Below are 15,082 nucleotides of genomic sequence, written 5' to 3'. Positions count from 1 at the left end.
AAGATTGCTGCAGGCCTTGGGCCTGTTTTAAAGCTGATGCACTGAACTTGGAAGCTGCTGAACTTTATACGCGTTGTTCAGTTTCATTTCAGCTTCTTTTGAAGGGTTATTAATCAGGCCAAAATGAGATAAATCAAGCTATTGAGTTTTCTCTTGCATATTCTGGAGAGAATAATGCACTGCGGTGGCTGATAAGGCTATAACGGCGCTGAGTGAAAGTGAAAAAGCGAAGCTGCAGGTGCAGCCATTGATAAATTAGCTGTGCTTTTTATCTGTAAACTTTTCCATCGGTTCTTCTTACCTTTTCCGCCCATTCATAGAATCTCGCTGACATCCATATTCATCAAGCAGAACTGCTGCGACGAGATCGTTCGTTAATGAATCCCAGACAGAACAGAGTGTTTTTTACATTTCTCAACCTCTTAGCTTGTGTATTCTCATAAATCAAAGCGCACACTTTGGTTTGAGGCGTTCTGAGCTTGATAGTTTATTCACCGCAGTTATGAATGTCTTTTCACGCAGGAAAGCAAAGTGCTGGGCTGCCAGGTTTGAGCAAGGTCATGGCACACAGGATCTGAATGCAAGCTGTATTTCTTATTAGAAACTCTCACAGAAACGTTCTGCCTTATAAAGCGCCCAGTGTGTAAGCAGTTTGTGATTTGATGTGGTCTGTGATGCATGAAGCAGGACTCAGTAGACCTCATCCTGTTTTGAGGCCAGGCTGAGAACCTTTATGGGCTTTACGCTGTTTTCAGGTGATCTCTGATCTTTATCATATTCCAGATCCTGCCAGCACACGTGTAATTTCCCTGGGATATTGCCTTCATGCCTGGAACTCTGGGTAATGTGCTTTAAGGGCTGGAGTGGCATGCAGTGGCTGTGAGCAGCGAGCGTAGTGTGAACCCGTCCCATCCAGTTGGTACGGTTTCCATGGAGACATGGGATGAGAGCGAGAAAACGAGCGAGTGAAAGCTGAGGGAGCGTGAGACGGCGGAGTCAGACGTCAGGATGGAGCCGGAAGATTTGAGAAGCAAAGTCTGTGCTTTCACCCCTCAAAGGAATGTTACGTGTTCAATACGAGTTAAGCTCCATCGACAGCACTTCTGGCACAACATTGATTACCACAGAAAATAAATGTGACTTCTTAAATGTTTTGTTTTGTTTTGAAATTATGATAAATCCACAAAAATAAATGTAAAAAGTACAAAACTGTCATGGCGGTGCAACAAGGTAAAAAGTACTTTTTTCCCCTAAATAGAACATATGAGTACCTTAAAAGTAGCCTACATATTAGCACTTTAAAAGTACAAAGTTGCACATAAAGTGTACATTTTAGTTACCTTTTGAAAGCGTATCGGCCCAGTGAAAGTGTGAAAGTGTTTAACACTTACAAAGTTAGTAAACAGTACTTGGACATACATTTTAGAACTGCATGATTATTAAAAAATAACAGTCTACAGAAGTAGTTCTCAACCAGGGGGCCCCAAAATGTAAAAAAACAAGGTTTAAAATAATTATAAATAATTATATTTTTTTATTAAAATTTCTTCCCCCAACAGCTGCTTTTTTTAAGACTTTTTTTTACTTTTTTTTAAAAGTGATTTGTAGACCTGGTAAAGTCATGGAAATTGAAAATATGGGGGTAAAATATTAGAATATCTCAAGAATATATGAATATGAATTGAATGGAAATTAGGGTTTAATATGGAGGGAAATTGCTATTTGTCAGTAAAAAAAAATTATAACAAGAAAAGTCATTTTTATTCATTGGTAAAAAAGTGTAAACAATGAAGAAAATTCAGTTGTTGTGATTATCAAATTAAATTTTGTTGCTTATTAAGGATAATTATATTAATTATAAAGTTAATTTATACATAATCATATCAAGGAAAATAAGTGGCAATTTGTGTCATAATTATGCAGCCCTAATTAAAATACACTGTTTATGTAATGACATGAATTGAATATAAAATTATGAGTGTGATAGAATGGATGACTCACCTTGTCTGTGTAAAGCCAGATGTCGTTTTTTCAACAATGTCATGAATACATAAGGCCCACCAAACTTTCACATGAAAGGTGCTAGACTGAATTATTCATTTACAGTAGCTTTCAACCCCTGCAATGCTGGCCTAGTTTACTCAATTGTAAGTTCAAGTCTTTTCCCCAGACTTGTGTCTGTGGTAATTGACATTATGCTGCAAAGTGTGTCGATTGAACTGAACTTGTATTAAACTTGCACAAATATGCTGTTAAAATTGACCGTGTCAAAGCTTTCGTTCCAGCTCGGGTCACAAATCTGCAAAGGAGCACTATAGTTTTGTTTATCTGTTTTCAGGAATCGACTTTTTTCTCGTCTGAAGGTCAAGGCTGAATTCCAGCCAGCGCCAAGCACATTTATACAGTTAAATGACTCCAATTAAGCGCAGCCAATTTTGCTGACGTTCAGCTCTTGAGCCTCCATAGATCTTCTGTGCTCTGAGCTGTTACTTCTGGGATGGGAGAGGCTGTTCTCTATCTGGCTATTAATCTCTTAATGCTGTGCTTTTTAACCTTCACTCCTGTCTTCCCTCCCTTCAATGATTCCTCTATTGACTATCAATTGACTGTCATTAACATCTACTGAACTGCTGCTCTTTTGGATTTAAGTCGGTTCTGTCTTCAGAACAAACTCCAGAGGGAGCTGAGCTGAGCTGGCATTATGAGGGTTTGGTGTAGCCTTTCTCCCAGGCTCTCAGTGCAACACTTTTATGTTTGTGAAATGCATGTGAAAAGGATAGTTCACACTCCTTAATTTTATCACCCTTATGTTGTTTCACAGCTATATGACATAAATATTTACACTTGTTGTTTCCATGCAGTTAAGGTTTATGGTGACCACCAGCTGTCAAGCCTTAAAAATGACTGAAATAAATAGAAAAAGTTGGTATTTCAGTCTAAATTATTTAATGAATGCCTTTATGATTGCCTTTTTTTTTTGACTCTGTATCTGTGAATGAAGTTTTGGTGCAACACGAGGAGGGTGAGCAATCCCTTTCATTTTTGCAGGATTTTATGAATTCGAGAAATGAAATTTCTAAAGTAAAATTAAAGAGGAAAGACTACAGGGTACCTACTTCATTATTATTGTTAAATATTATTATAATTTTTTATATTATATGCATATTATTATAGATGTATATTTATTATTATTATTATTAAATTTTTACATATTATGTCATTTTACATAACAAATACACAAGTGTTTTTTTTTTTATCAAATATAAACTATTTGAGAGTTGTAAAGTCTGAGGTGAGTTAGAAAAAGTTATAAAGTAGATAAAAGAACTAAAAGAAAAGAACTATTCAAATGTGTTGGCTGCAGCCTGGGAGCTGGTTTGTACCTTTAGCTGACCTGTGTGTGTTGTGAGTGTGTGATGAAGCTCTAAATGTTTCTTCTCTGCCTCCCACAGTGCCTGGCGCCCCTCCACGCAGGGTTGAGGTGGACAACGTGAACTCCACGGCCCTGCGGGTGTCCTGGAAGCCTCCTCTGCAGCAGAAGCAGCACGGACAGATCCGTGGCTATCAGGTGGTTTACTCACGGCTGGAGAATGGAGAGCCACGCGGAAAACCCATCATACTGGACGTGGCCCTTCCCGAGGCACAGGTACTCACATAGAAAATGAAAAAAGTGCAATCAGTAGAAATCAAACCCATCAGACCAGGCAATGTTTTTCCAATCTTCTATTGTCCAGTTTTGGTGAATCTGTGTGAATTGTAGCCTCTGTTTCCTGTTCTTAGCTGACAGGAGCAGCACCCGGTGTGGTATTCTGCTGCTGTAGCTCATCTGCTTCAGGGTTTGATGTGTTGTGTGTTCAGAGATGGTATTCTGCATACTTTGCTTATAACGAGTGGTTATTTGAGTTACTGTTGCCTTTCTATCATCTCTAACCAGTCTGCCCATTCTCCTCTGACATCAACAAGGCATTTTTGTCCACACAACCACCGCTCACTGGATATTTCCTCTTTTTCGGACCATTGTCTGTAAACCCTAGAGATGGTTGTGTGTGAAAATCCCAGTAGATCAGTAGTTTTTGAAATACTCAGAGCAGCCCGTCTGGCACCAACAACCATTCTACGTTCAAAGTCTCTTTCTCCTCTTTCTTCCCCGTTCTGATGCTCGGTCTGAACTTCAGCAAATCGTCTTCACCACATCTAGATGCCTACATGCATTGAATTGCTGCCATGTGTTTGGCCAATTAGCAATTTGTGTTACCAAGCATTTGAACAGGTGCACCTAATAAAGTGGCTGGTGAGTGTATATATACATAAATGTAAATTAAAATAAATGCTTTATTAGTATTTAGAAGCATTGTTAATAAATGCAGTTAAATAATGTTAATAAATGAACATTCTTCTACTAAATTTAATCTATCCAAAAAAAAGACTGTCATCTATAACTGAAAATCATACTTTTCATACATTAATACTATTGTTTCGTGTTTTACATATATCACTTTTCAATTATTTTTGAGTAATATATTTTTATCTCTTTACATATAAAATTATGTATTTATTTGCAAAGTAAACTACTCTTGGTTAATTTTTTCGTCACAGTTTTCCCACAATTTCACCTCTTTCATAGATATGCATCTATGAAATATAAACTTTATAAACTTTAATTCCAATAGCTTTTGAATGCATTTGGCGTGTAGACTATCATGTGCCTTATACATTTTAAATCAACCACATTTTAAAGCATGCAATTTGATACATGTTAGTAGTCATCTCAATCTGACAAAAACTGATAAAAGTGAAGTCAGAGAAATAATGTTGAAAGGTTTGATTCATAAGAGTGTAATTCCAGCTTGCAGAGGGATGATCCGAACTCAGTGAGTGTTATTCAAATGAAGTTAATATTAATATATATGTATTTGAGAGGAATTGGTTTTTGCTGAAATGGATCAGGAGCTGTAGTGGTGCTCTAATCCTTGCTAAGTATTCATGGGAGAGAGCAGCCAGTCGTGGAGAGCTGCTGTAGGATTGTTATTCAGTGTTTAGCTTGCAGGAGCATGCAGACTCTCTGACTCCAGGTATCTGCCTCTCAGTCAGCCTGCTTTAGTGTGTGTGACAGGGAATTACACTACATGCATGGCTTACAGCATGCGTGATGCTAAAAGACCTGTGCCTCATGAATGTCAGAACTCAAGAAACAGAACGAGCTGCAGGAAAGTTCAGATGCATGCTCGAAGGATCTGCTTCGTTCTCGTTGGCTGCTCTCAGTGATGCGTTCGCCTCTGAAGGGTGGTGATCCTCATCTGCTGTTCACACACGCTCATTTTGCGTTTTCTTTCTCCATCCCAGCAGATAAATTGGCACCTCTTTTTCCATTCGTTAGCTGCATTGCTGTCTTATTTGTGTGGAGAAGAGGAGTCTTGAGCAAGATTCTTGCATCTCTGCACATTTGTTTTTATGATCAGATACACGTTCAGTCATGCAAACTTAAAGTCATTAGTTTTCATACATGAGCATCTATTTGTCACACAAACTTCACATCAGGCACGTATTAGAAACTTATTGCATGTTGCCTAGTAATCCCGATTCCCTTTTAATTTATTGGGCTTTATTAGCATGACAAACATGTATTTTGTCTGGCAAAACTGTGAATATAGTAAAATAACAATGTCACTATTATGATTATTATTATTATTATTGCTTTTACTTGCATAACAACTTTATGTGTTTAATTCATTATTTTTCTATACTTTCAAATGCATTATAGACTTTATTGTTTTACCATTTAATCGTAAAATATGAGAATCCATTATAAAAACATTCATTCATTCATTCATTCACATATAAACCACATTTAAAAACAACCATTGGTTGACCAAAGTGCTCTAAATAAATAACCTTAAGGGCATTAAAAGACAAATACATTAATAAACAAATTAATAAACAAAGAATGCTATAAAATATTTGACTCAAAGATCAAAGCCATCATCACTTGTCCAAATAAATAAGATTAAAGCATAGTTTGGAAAACAGAAAGAGAAGGTGCTATATTTACATGCATGTATATCATTTGTGATTAATATAACCTGTTCTATGTCATTTGCATCACAACCAATAATATGTCACTAATTAAGTTTTTCAAAGGTTAGGGTTCCTGGTAACCAATGAAAGAATGTGTTGTGTGAGAAAAATTAAGAAGAAAAAAATCAAGGTTAAAAATTTATATATTTACGTGCATAGCTTCAAATTAAACTGTCAAATTATGCAAAAGTGTGGAAAAAATCTTTAACTTGTGCAAGTAAGATAAAAGTGAGTAAAACCAGCAAATCACACATTAAAATACGTCATTTGCAAAGGAAAAATGAATCAAACAATAGTTATTGTAAGCAAATCATTTCGGTTTGAGTCTGTGGTTGTTCTTTTGTTCCTGGTGTTGTTTAATGAAGGCCAGCTGGACACCAGAGCCGTTTCCACATGAAGCAGCCATTTGTTTGCTTGTTCTCTGTTCAGAAATGTTAAATGGAGTGCGTTCTGCTGTATTTGGGCCATGGGGAGGAAGTGATGAGAGGAGATGAGATGTGTTTGGGCTGAGAGCGGCTCACTCGTTCATCACTTCCACGCGTGATGGATTGAATCTGTGCAGCGAGTGCTGAATCATTTTGAGAGTCTCTGAGGCTGATGACTGCTCTCTCATCGAGTCTCACGCCACCAAAGCATTCGCCTGTGCACAACTTTACGGCCACCATGTCCTTGTCTAAAAGATATGAAGTGGCTCTGATGAAGTCTGCCCAGCAGCTATGCTCCACAGGCGTCATTTCTCTTCACCCCCTAAAAACAGAGTAAAACTACACCTGCTACATCTGCTACATCAGTTTTATGACTGAAGATGGCTTCATGCTGTCTTTGATTGTGTTTAGCACTAATGTGAGCAGTCTCTTTTTATTAGCTGGCCTTTTTCCATGCTCTCCCTTGACTAATTAAAAAAATGATCAGAGTGATGTGAAACTTTAAGACGTCATGGGTATAAACACACAGCTACATAAAGCCTTGATTAGCTGCTGCCTCCCAGCACTTTATGGGAGATTATATGGCGCTAATATAATCACTGTCCATTCATTTTTAACAAAAAGGTTCAGCAATCAGCCCTCATCTTATCAAGAGTAATTTCTGGCTGTGTAGGTTTTTGAGATGACTAAATGGCTGTTTGGAGAGTTATATTATAGATTCTTTATATCATTTTATCGGGCTCAGTGTGGTTAGTGTTAACTAAAATTATGAAAAAATTGTTGTATAATAAAGATAAATATTTATAATGAAATATTTGATTAAAATAAATGATAACATTATGTAAATATATCAAATGTAATTTATTATGCATAAAATTATAATATGAAAATTAGAAATAGAAAAGGCTCAATAAAACTTTTTATTATTAAATGATTAATAAAATGAAATACTAAATTTACTAATGCTAAAGAAATAATAATAAAAATGTCAAATGCAAATAAATTACTACAATTAAAAAGAAAACTGAAAAATTTAAATTTAAAATATTATTTAAGTGTTTAAAAATGTAAGTATTTGAAAATGCTGAATTGTGCTTAAATTTTACATTCAAATTAAATTTAACAGTACAGTAGAATGAAAATGGGCTTACTGTGAACAAATCTTCAGTGCACTTTATTCAAAATGTAAAAAAAAAAATGTATCTTTGCCTCTGATATGATTACTATGCTTTACAGTGTGTCATGTTGCATATCTTCTTTCATTCAGAAAGCCTGCAGAAGTAACACTGCAGAAGTAAAATGGCTTGTGAATCCTTTTTCATGTTGACTCCACAGTAAAATGTGTAACACTTCACTCTATTCTTCAATAAAACAGTCATCAAATATATTATTTAAAATATGTCTGTTTGTTGAGAGGTTACAGCATTACTTGACATCTAAGAGGATGATTCAAGTAAATATTAATGTTAAAGGTGTTCTGCTGAGAAAAGGCTTGTGAACCCGATGAACTAGAGAATTAATATTTACTTCTTTGTGGAAGGTTTTCTTGTGGTTTTAAAAGTCACTTTGACTCTAACTGGAAACTTTATTTTTGTTAACAGTTCGGTGTTTCGAGTGGTCTGATGGATTCAGACTGTGAAATGCTTTGTCTCTTGCGGCTTTCGGAAGATGCTTATGTCGGATTTTATTCTTCCTGAAGGAAGTTCTCTCTGGATTGAGTTTTGCTTTGGTAGAGTACAGTGATGGGCGGCTGCTTTTTCTTTTCATACCTGAGGACCTGGATGATCCCCTGCGTGTGTGTGAGTGAGAGAGAGAGAGAGAGAGAGAGAGGAGAGCTGTGAAGCATGAGGCACGTCTCATCAGATAAGACATGCTGTCAAAGTCTGATCTATGTCTCCTTCAGCACAGGAGAGGGTGTGCACGGTGACCCGGTCACTGTGAGGGAGGCGGAGAGAGAGAGAGAGATCAGGAGAGAAACTCAGCCTAACACACACAGGCTCTCTTTGTAGGTGGAGAGGAGCAATCTTTGGTAAACAGGTCTATCTTATCCATGCAGGGTGGCATAATGGCCTGTATTTACTGAATAAAAGAATGGGGCATAGTGGGCAGTGTTTTTTACAGGGATTGAGTGTATGTGTGTGTGTCTGCATGGGAACATAAAGTCATAAAAATAAGATCTCTTAATGCTGCCACAGATAGCAATGAGATTAATAGAGAACTTTTTTCTTCCAAACCCAGAAAAGTAGAGACAGATAGACAGATAGATAGATAGATAGATAGATAGATAGATAGATAGATAGATAGATAGATAGATAGATAGATAGATAGATAGATAGATAGATAGATAGATAGATAGATAGATAGATAGATAGATAGATAGATGATAGTCATGAGGATTAAGAATCTTTTTTTTTATTATTATTATTATTTAATGAACGTTTAAAAGAACATTTATTTAAATATTTGCTCTTTTGATCAGTTTAATGCACTTTGGCTAAAAATTTCCACTCCAAACTTTTGAACAATAGTGCATCTATTTTAGTGTAGTTTGGATGTCATGTTTAGAATGTGTACATGCATATTTCTTCACATTAATACATTCATGTGAACTTTATATATGTGTCATCGCAGTTTAAAGTATCAGTGATCAGTTAACCAGCAGCTCTCATTGAGTGTTTAATGAAGGAACTGTAAGGAGCACAGTCTGCGCTTCATTTACCTCCTGCAGAATGAAGCCAGGGTCCAAACACAGCAGCCTCCAGCACACACACTATTTCACTATATCACTTTCTCATTTCACATGCATACAGCTAACTAGCACTTTATGTTGTTGCACTATTTATTCTTAACACAAGGTTTAGCTAGTATTGTAGGTCATAAACTTATGTTTAATTGTTCAATATGATTTATGTGTTTATTGATCCATTGAGAGCCCATCTACAGTAGTTTCTGATTTATGGAAGCTTGCTAAAATGTTAAACACAAAAGGTAATTGCTACTTTTTTATCTCATAATTCTGACTTTTTCCCTACAATTCTTAGTTTATATCTCACTATTCTGTCTCTTTTTCTCAGAACTGACAGATATAAACTTGCATTTCTGAGGAAATTGTCCTCATTTACCTTTTTACTTAGTATTTTGTATAAGATGCAAATTCAGAATTGTGAAAGGTTTTGAAAGAATTGGGATCTGAATTGTGAGATAAAGTCACAATTACCTTTTTAAAAAAAAATTTCCATGGCAGAAACAGTCTTCAATATTTATTGGTTGTGTAAAATGTGCATCAGAAAATGAGAAACTGAGACTTTATATGTGCTGAGGGTGTGTGTTTGGCATTAGTCTGAGCAAACTGGCTCCTGGGAATCCAACTGCGTTGAAATATGAGAGAGAGAGAGTGCTGGCATCGGGTCATGCTAATGGAAGCTTTTATCAGCTCAGGATGAAGGGTGAGACTCAAACAGAAAATGACCCTCAATGTGTGCTGACTGATATAACAATTTAACAGCACAAATAGTTGGCGTGGCATCATATTTCATCATTTCCCTCATATTTGCCCAAGCCTGAAAGGCAGTCATGTAGCGTCTTGTCCACTATGAGGAATGTCTGATATGACATTACTCAGTTCTCTTGGCTCTTATTGTGAAGAGGCATCAGTGTCAAAGCCAAATTACTGCTCATCTTCATCACAAGAGAGAGAAAAGCACTCAAACTCCAGACCTATGGCAGCTGAAGGCACTTTGCCTGAATATGATACACTTTGGTGTCTCATGAGATTTGTAAAACCATTAGAGGCACAAATCGCATTTTTCTTTTGTATAATCTTACATGTTATTACCCTGGAGAAGTAGATTGTTTCAAAGTACTCTGAATGTGCGATTCTCTCTAGCACAAAAAAACAACAACATTTGTAGCATTATTTTAAAGTGTGATGCATGAGGAGTGAGTTCATTTGGACTCTTTGTTGTCAAAAAGTTGGTTTCTACCAAGAAACCTAATTTCTAAATTCGTAAACTTACATTATTTAAAGTATTTTGCTGAAGTTAAAATGATCTAAAATTAACAATGTTGCATCTGCACCTACTTGACATAAACTAGTTTCAAATTACTGAAATTAAAACATATATACATGAATGCAAGCTATTAACAATAAAAAAGCATGGAAAAAAACTGAAACCTTTAAATTAAAAAGCTATTTTAAAAATATAAAGAAATACTATAATAGTACACAAGTTTTACTAAAATAACACTGGTTTGCAAATCTGTTGCTGATGCTGGTGTATTTTTAATATAACATTTTTGATGTCTAATCTTTGTTTAAAAGAAAAAAAAAGTTGCAAGACTCGTTGCAATGTTGCAAACATGGAAAGTGCCTGAAACAATTTGAAGAAGCAACAAACAGTCATATGTATCCCAGCAGTATCTCATCTTCTCACAGCTGGTAAATTACACACTGCATCTGTATCAAAGCGGATCCTGTGCTGTTTCTGAGATGCTCAGTGCTGCAGACATTCCCACTAAAAGACTACTGAAGAACCAGAGCACATCTTCTCTGTGTGATCAGACGTTTGTGAGGCTGAAACACATTACTGACACAGTGAAGACAGGAAAGACTGCATGAATCTCTACATAGAAAACTAGTCACTGCGGACTCATTTACAAGGTTTATGGTGTCCAGTCTTTGAAAGATGTCACCCCAAATCTCCAGCTCTCATAGGTAATGAATGATGTCCAGAATAAACCAGTCCACAGTCTGTCTCTGTGAGACTATAAAATGCAGTGCAGAGCTGGAGACATGCATTTGTGTTTGATGAGCAGTTCGTCTCATCAATGTTGAACCGCTTCTTTTGTCTTGCTTTAGCTTTCTCATCTCTCGCTGTGTTTGCATTCGCTGTTTTATGATTAAAGCGTTTTCGAAGGGTCTGAAGGCGCCATGTATTTTATTTGCTGTTAGTCAGCAAGGTTATGGAGCGGAATATAAATCCCTCCATCAGCGGTGAGATGGCAGCGCTTCATGTGCATCTGGGGGAAAAGACAAAGCATTGACTGAATATGCAGCTGCCATATAAAGAGGAGAAATCACCCTGCTGCCCTCAGACGTGTGCAGGAAGTGAGGCTTTGACTGGCAGACGGCAGGTTCTTTGAGCAGTGTGTGTTTGAGGGGAATAAGGGGGAAAAGTAATCCCTGAGCGAGGTGCTGAATAAGCAGATATCCTCTAACCTCCGAAGGTGAAACTTAATCTCTACTTACTGACAGAGGACTAAATCATCAGCTACAGCACACGTATGTGTGTGTGTGTGTGTGTGTGTGTGTGTTACAATCTATATGACCATTTACCCTCTTCACTACCCAATTTTACTCGTTTTGTTCCTCACATGAACCTTGTACAATGATGGCTTTCAATGCAAATACTATTTGGAGTCTATTCTTGTAACTTTTTTGCACAACGGAATTCTTGTCTATTGCACACCGGAAACGAGAGATCCAAATGCAGTGTTTTAATGGGTAATCCAAAAATCAATATCCAAAACAGGCAAGAGGTCAAAACCATTAGTCAGTCCAAAACACGAAACAAGAAACAAGAAAAACACAGGGAACATGAGAAAGCCGGGTGACGGAAAACAAGGAGTCCATGAAAACAGAATGAGACAGGCTGGTATATAAGGACAGGTGATAACGAAGAAAGTGGAGACAGCTGAGTGCAATAACAGGTGTGCAATTAACAGTGATGAAAGGACAAGGCTTTGTGGGAAATGTAGTGCCTGCAGTGGGGTATTAATAATGTATTAATTATGTATTAATAACCCGTACCTGACCGACGTTTTCAACTAACCCGCCCGCAACTCGGACCTCAAAAAAATAACAATAAAATATTGTACCCAACCCACTTCCTCACCCGCATTTTTAAAAAGCAGTAAATGCTCATCTTAGCGTCATTGGGCCATAGGAACGTAGGCAAAACTAACTAGGCAAAAAAAAAACGCCTTAATATATTATAATTTTGTCAAGAATTATAAATAATTGTCAGTAAGCTCATAATTTGTACTAAAATAGTCTAGTCTGGCTATGTCTATTTGTATGTTTCTGCAAGGTCAGCAGACATTGAGGCTCGGGTTTGTTCCGATCAGAGCTCGTGAGCGGAGAGCATTTCTAAATATCCCGATCCGCTCGCTCATTCTGTGGGGTCTCGCTCAACCCAGAATGGCCTGCTGGTTCGAAAATAAGCAAGGAGTCATTTAATTGTTTAGTAATAAACTGGTGTTTTCTGTGTCACTGCAAAGATGAAGTTGACGATGGAGACTCGCCACGCCAGAGAGAAATGCACATTTCATATGGATTACATAATCAGAGAGTAGCCTATTTATTTTGGTTTGAATATTTTTGTTTAAAAGTAGACATTTCAAGCTTTCTGTAATATATAGCATATATTTCTCAAATCTGTGAGGCACAAGCTGAGTTTTGGTGCCCTCCAGTTCACATGCAATGCAAGTGATCGTGCCAGCGTCTCATTACATTGTCTGCTATATATTAAATACGGGCAACTGATTGATAAAACATTGATCAAAATTAAGATATAATTTATACAAAACGAAAATCTTTTAAAAAGAGTTTTCTATAAAACAAAACTTAATGAAGTCGTCAAAATCATGTTTTACCATAAACAGCGCCGTTGCTCCCCATGCAGTCTTCTTTGCCGCCTCCATCTCTACCTGCAGACTGAGCTCGTGCGTCATCTTCGTGCCAGTTATTCAGCCAATAAAGTGTAGGCCTATGTATTTCAAAAATGTGTCTACTATATAAATGACAAAGGTTTAATTGACATTTTTATTTCAAAGGACCTTACCGCTCGCGACCCGAATATCATTAAAAATATTTTTGGATTACTCGTAACCGCTCGTTTTGGATCAACCCGCACATCACTGGTGACTATGGGGAAGTGAGACCACTAGTGGACACCCAGGGAAACACAGACCAGACACTGTGACAATTCTGCTCATTAAGCCTAAAATCAGCAATGTATTGTAAAACATTTTTAAGAATTTGAAAAAAAAAAAAACATATATATATTGTAATATATTTTAAAATGTAATTTATTCCTTTGATCAAAGCTGAATTTTAAGCATCATTACTCCAGTCTTCAGTGTCACGTGATTCTTCAGAAATCATTCTAATATGCTGATTTCTGATTACTATCAATGTTGAAGACAGCTGTGCTGCTTCATATTTTTGTGCAAACTGTGATAGACTTTTGTCAGGATTCTTTGATAAATAGAAAGCGCAAAAGAGAAGCATTGATTAGACAAATAAATGTCACTTTACTGTCACTTTTGATCATTTTAATTCATCTTTGCTGAATAAAAGTATAGATTTCTTTCAAAAATGAATTGGGAGGGGGAGTGTTTAATAGCTAGCCTACTTGTTACTTTTATATGAGCAGAAACAGACTTTAGCCACTGCTCTGTCATTGACACAGGGACTGATGCACTATTATCAGAATAACAATGAACATTGATTTCAGATTTACCCACTTCTAAACAATGGCAGCTCACTGTACATGTCCATAGGTGGTTCTTGACTAAAATAAGCTGCAGTATCTTCCAACTACACAAAATGAAGTGTGTGTTACTGCAGTGTGTTGTGGGATGTGGGCATATGGCAGGAATATGCCTCCATCTGCCTCGTGAAATACTGCGTGTGTTGTGATTGTAGATGGGAGACTCCCAGCTCCTTCATTTTCTCTCAGTCTAAGTGTTTTCTGCGATGGTTTTGTGAATTGGTGTTCTGCCATTGGGGAATGTATTAACATCTTAATGAAATTTCACACAAATGGATTTGTCACTAAAATCTTTTTGATTTATCTTCCCTCATCTCTGAAGATAAGAGCCTGCACCCTGAAGATGCAGTATTTATACCACACAACTCAAATGCATCGCTGCTGTCTGTTTACCTCTCTCTCTCAATCTCTCGTCCACCGGGAGCTTTGATTTTCCACTGAATAAAGCTGTTGATTCTACCTGAAGCTCTGCTGTTTTAGTACAGGGAACTTTAGATTAATAACTGGTGGGCCGTGACCCAAAAATGAGTCCCTGGTCTGTTTTGATAGGGTCATGGAGTGCATGGAAAAATAATTCTAAATGCACATTATAAAATCCAACTAACCATATAATTGTGTTTATGCAACAGTTGTACTGAATCCATACTGCCATACTGTCTATTATTTGAGAGGATTGCTTCAGTTCTCTTCTTGTAGGTTGCATTGTTGCAACAGTAGATGGCAAAAAGTGAGTCAAATGAATCATTAATTTAATCAGTTTGTTCAAAAACACATGGGTCTCTTTTTTTAATAAACTGCTGTATAAAAGCAATACAGCAGTTTGATTTGGTGCTCTTTCTTTGATATTGCTAAAATATTTATTCAAAATAGATTTAACAACTTTCAAAAGGGAGAAAAACACTGACCATATCTTTTGTTGCTGACAACTAAATTTTAACTGATCTTTGTTTTACCGAACCCATATTGATTCTTAAATCCCAAGATTGAAGTTGATATAAAAACTACCTAATATGTAATTTAAGTGTTCAT

General features: G+C 36.7%; 1 protein-coding gene across 5 annotated transcripts in view; it reads left to right on the top strand.

Annotated features, from left to right (window-relative positions):
- LOC132090940 (receptor-type tyrosine-protein phosphatase F-like) overlaps positions 1-15,082 on the top strand; it is a 219,516-nt gene that overhangs the window by 158,304 nt on the left and 46,130 nt on the right. For all 5 annotated transcript variants that reach the window (XM_059497709.1, XM_059497708.1, XM_059497707.1 and 2 more), the window contains one exon: positions 3,453-3,646. In XM_059497709.1, coding sequence (XP_059353692.1) covers positions 3,453-3,646 — 194 coding nt within the window. The remainder of the gene's footprint in view (positions 1-3,452; positions 3,647-15,082) is intronic.

Source organism: Carassius carassius, chromosome 17 (assembly GCF_963082965.1).
Source record: "Carassius carassius chromosome 17, fCarCar2.1, whole genome shotgun sequence".
In the NCBI taxonomy this organism is placed as follows: Eukaryota; Metazoa; Chordata; class Actinopteri; order Cypriniformes; family Cyprinidae; genus Carassius; species Carassius carassius.
Note: the sequence above shows the minus strand (reverse complement) of the source record. Positions and strands in the feature narration are given on the sequence as shown.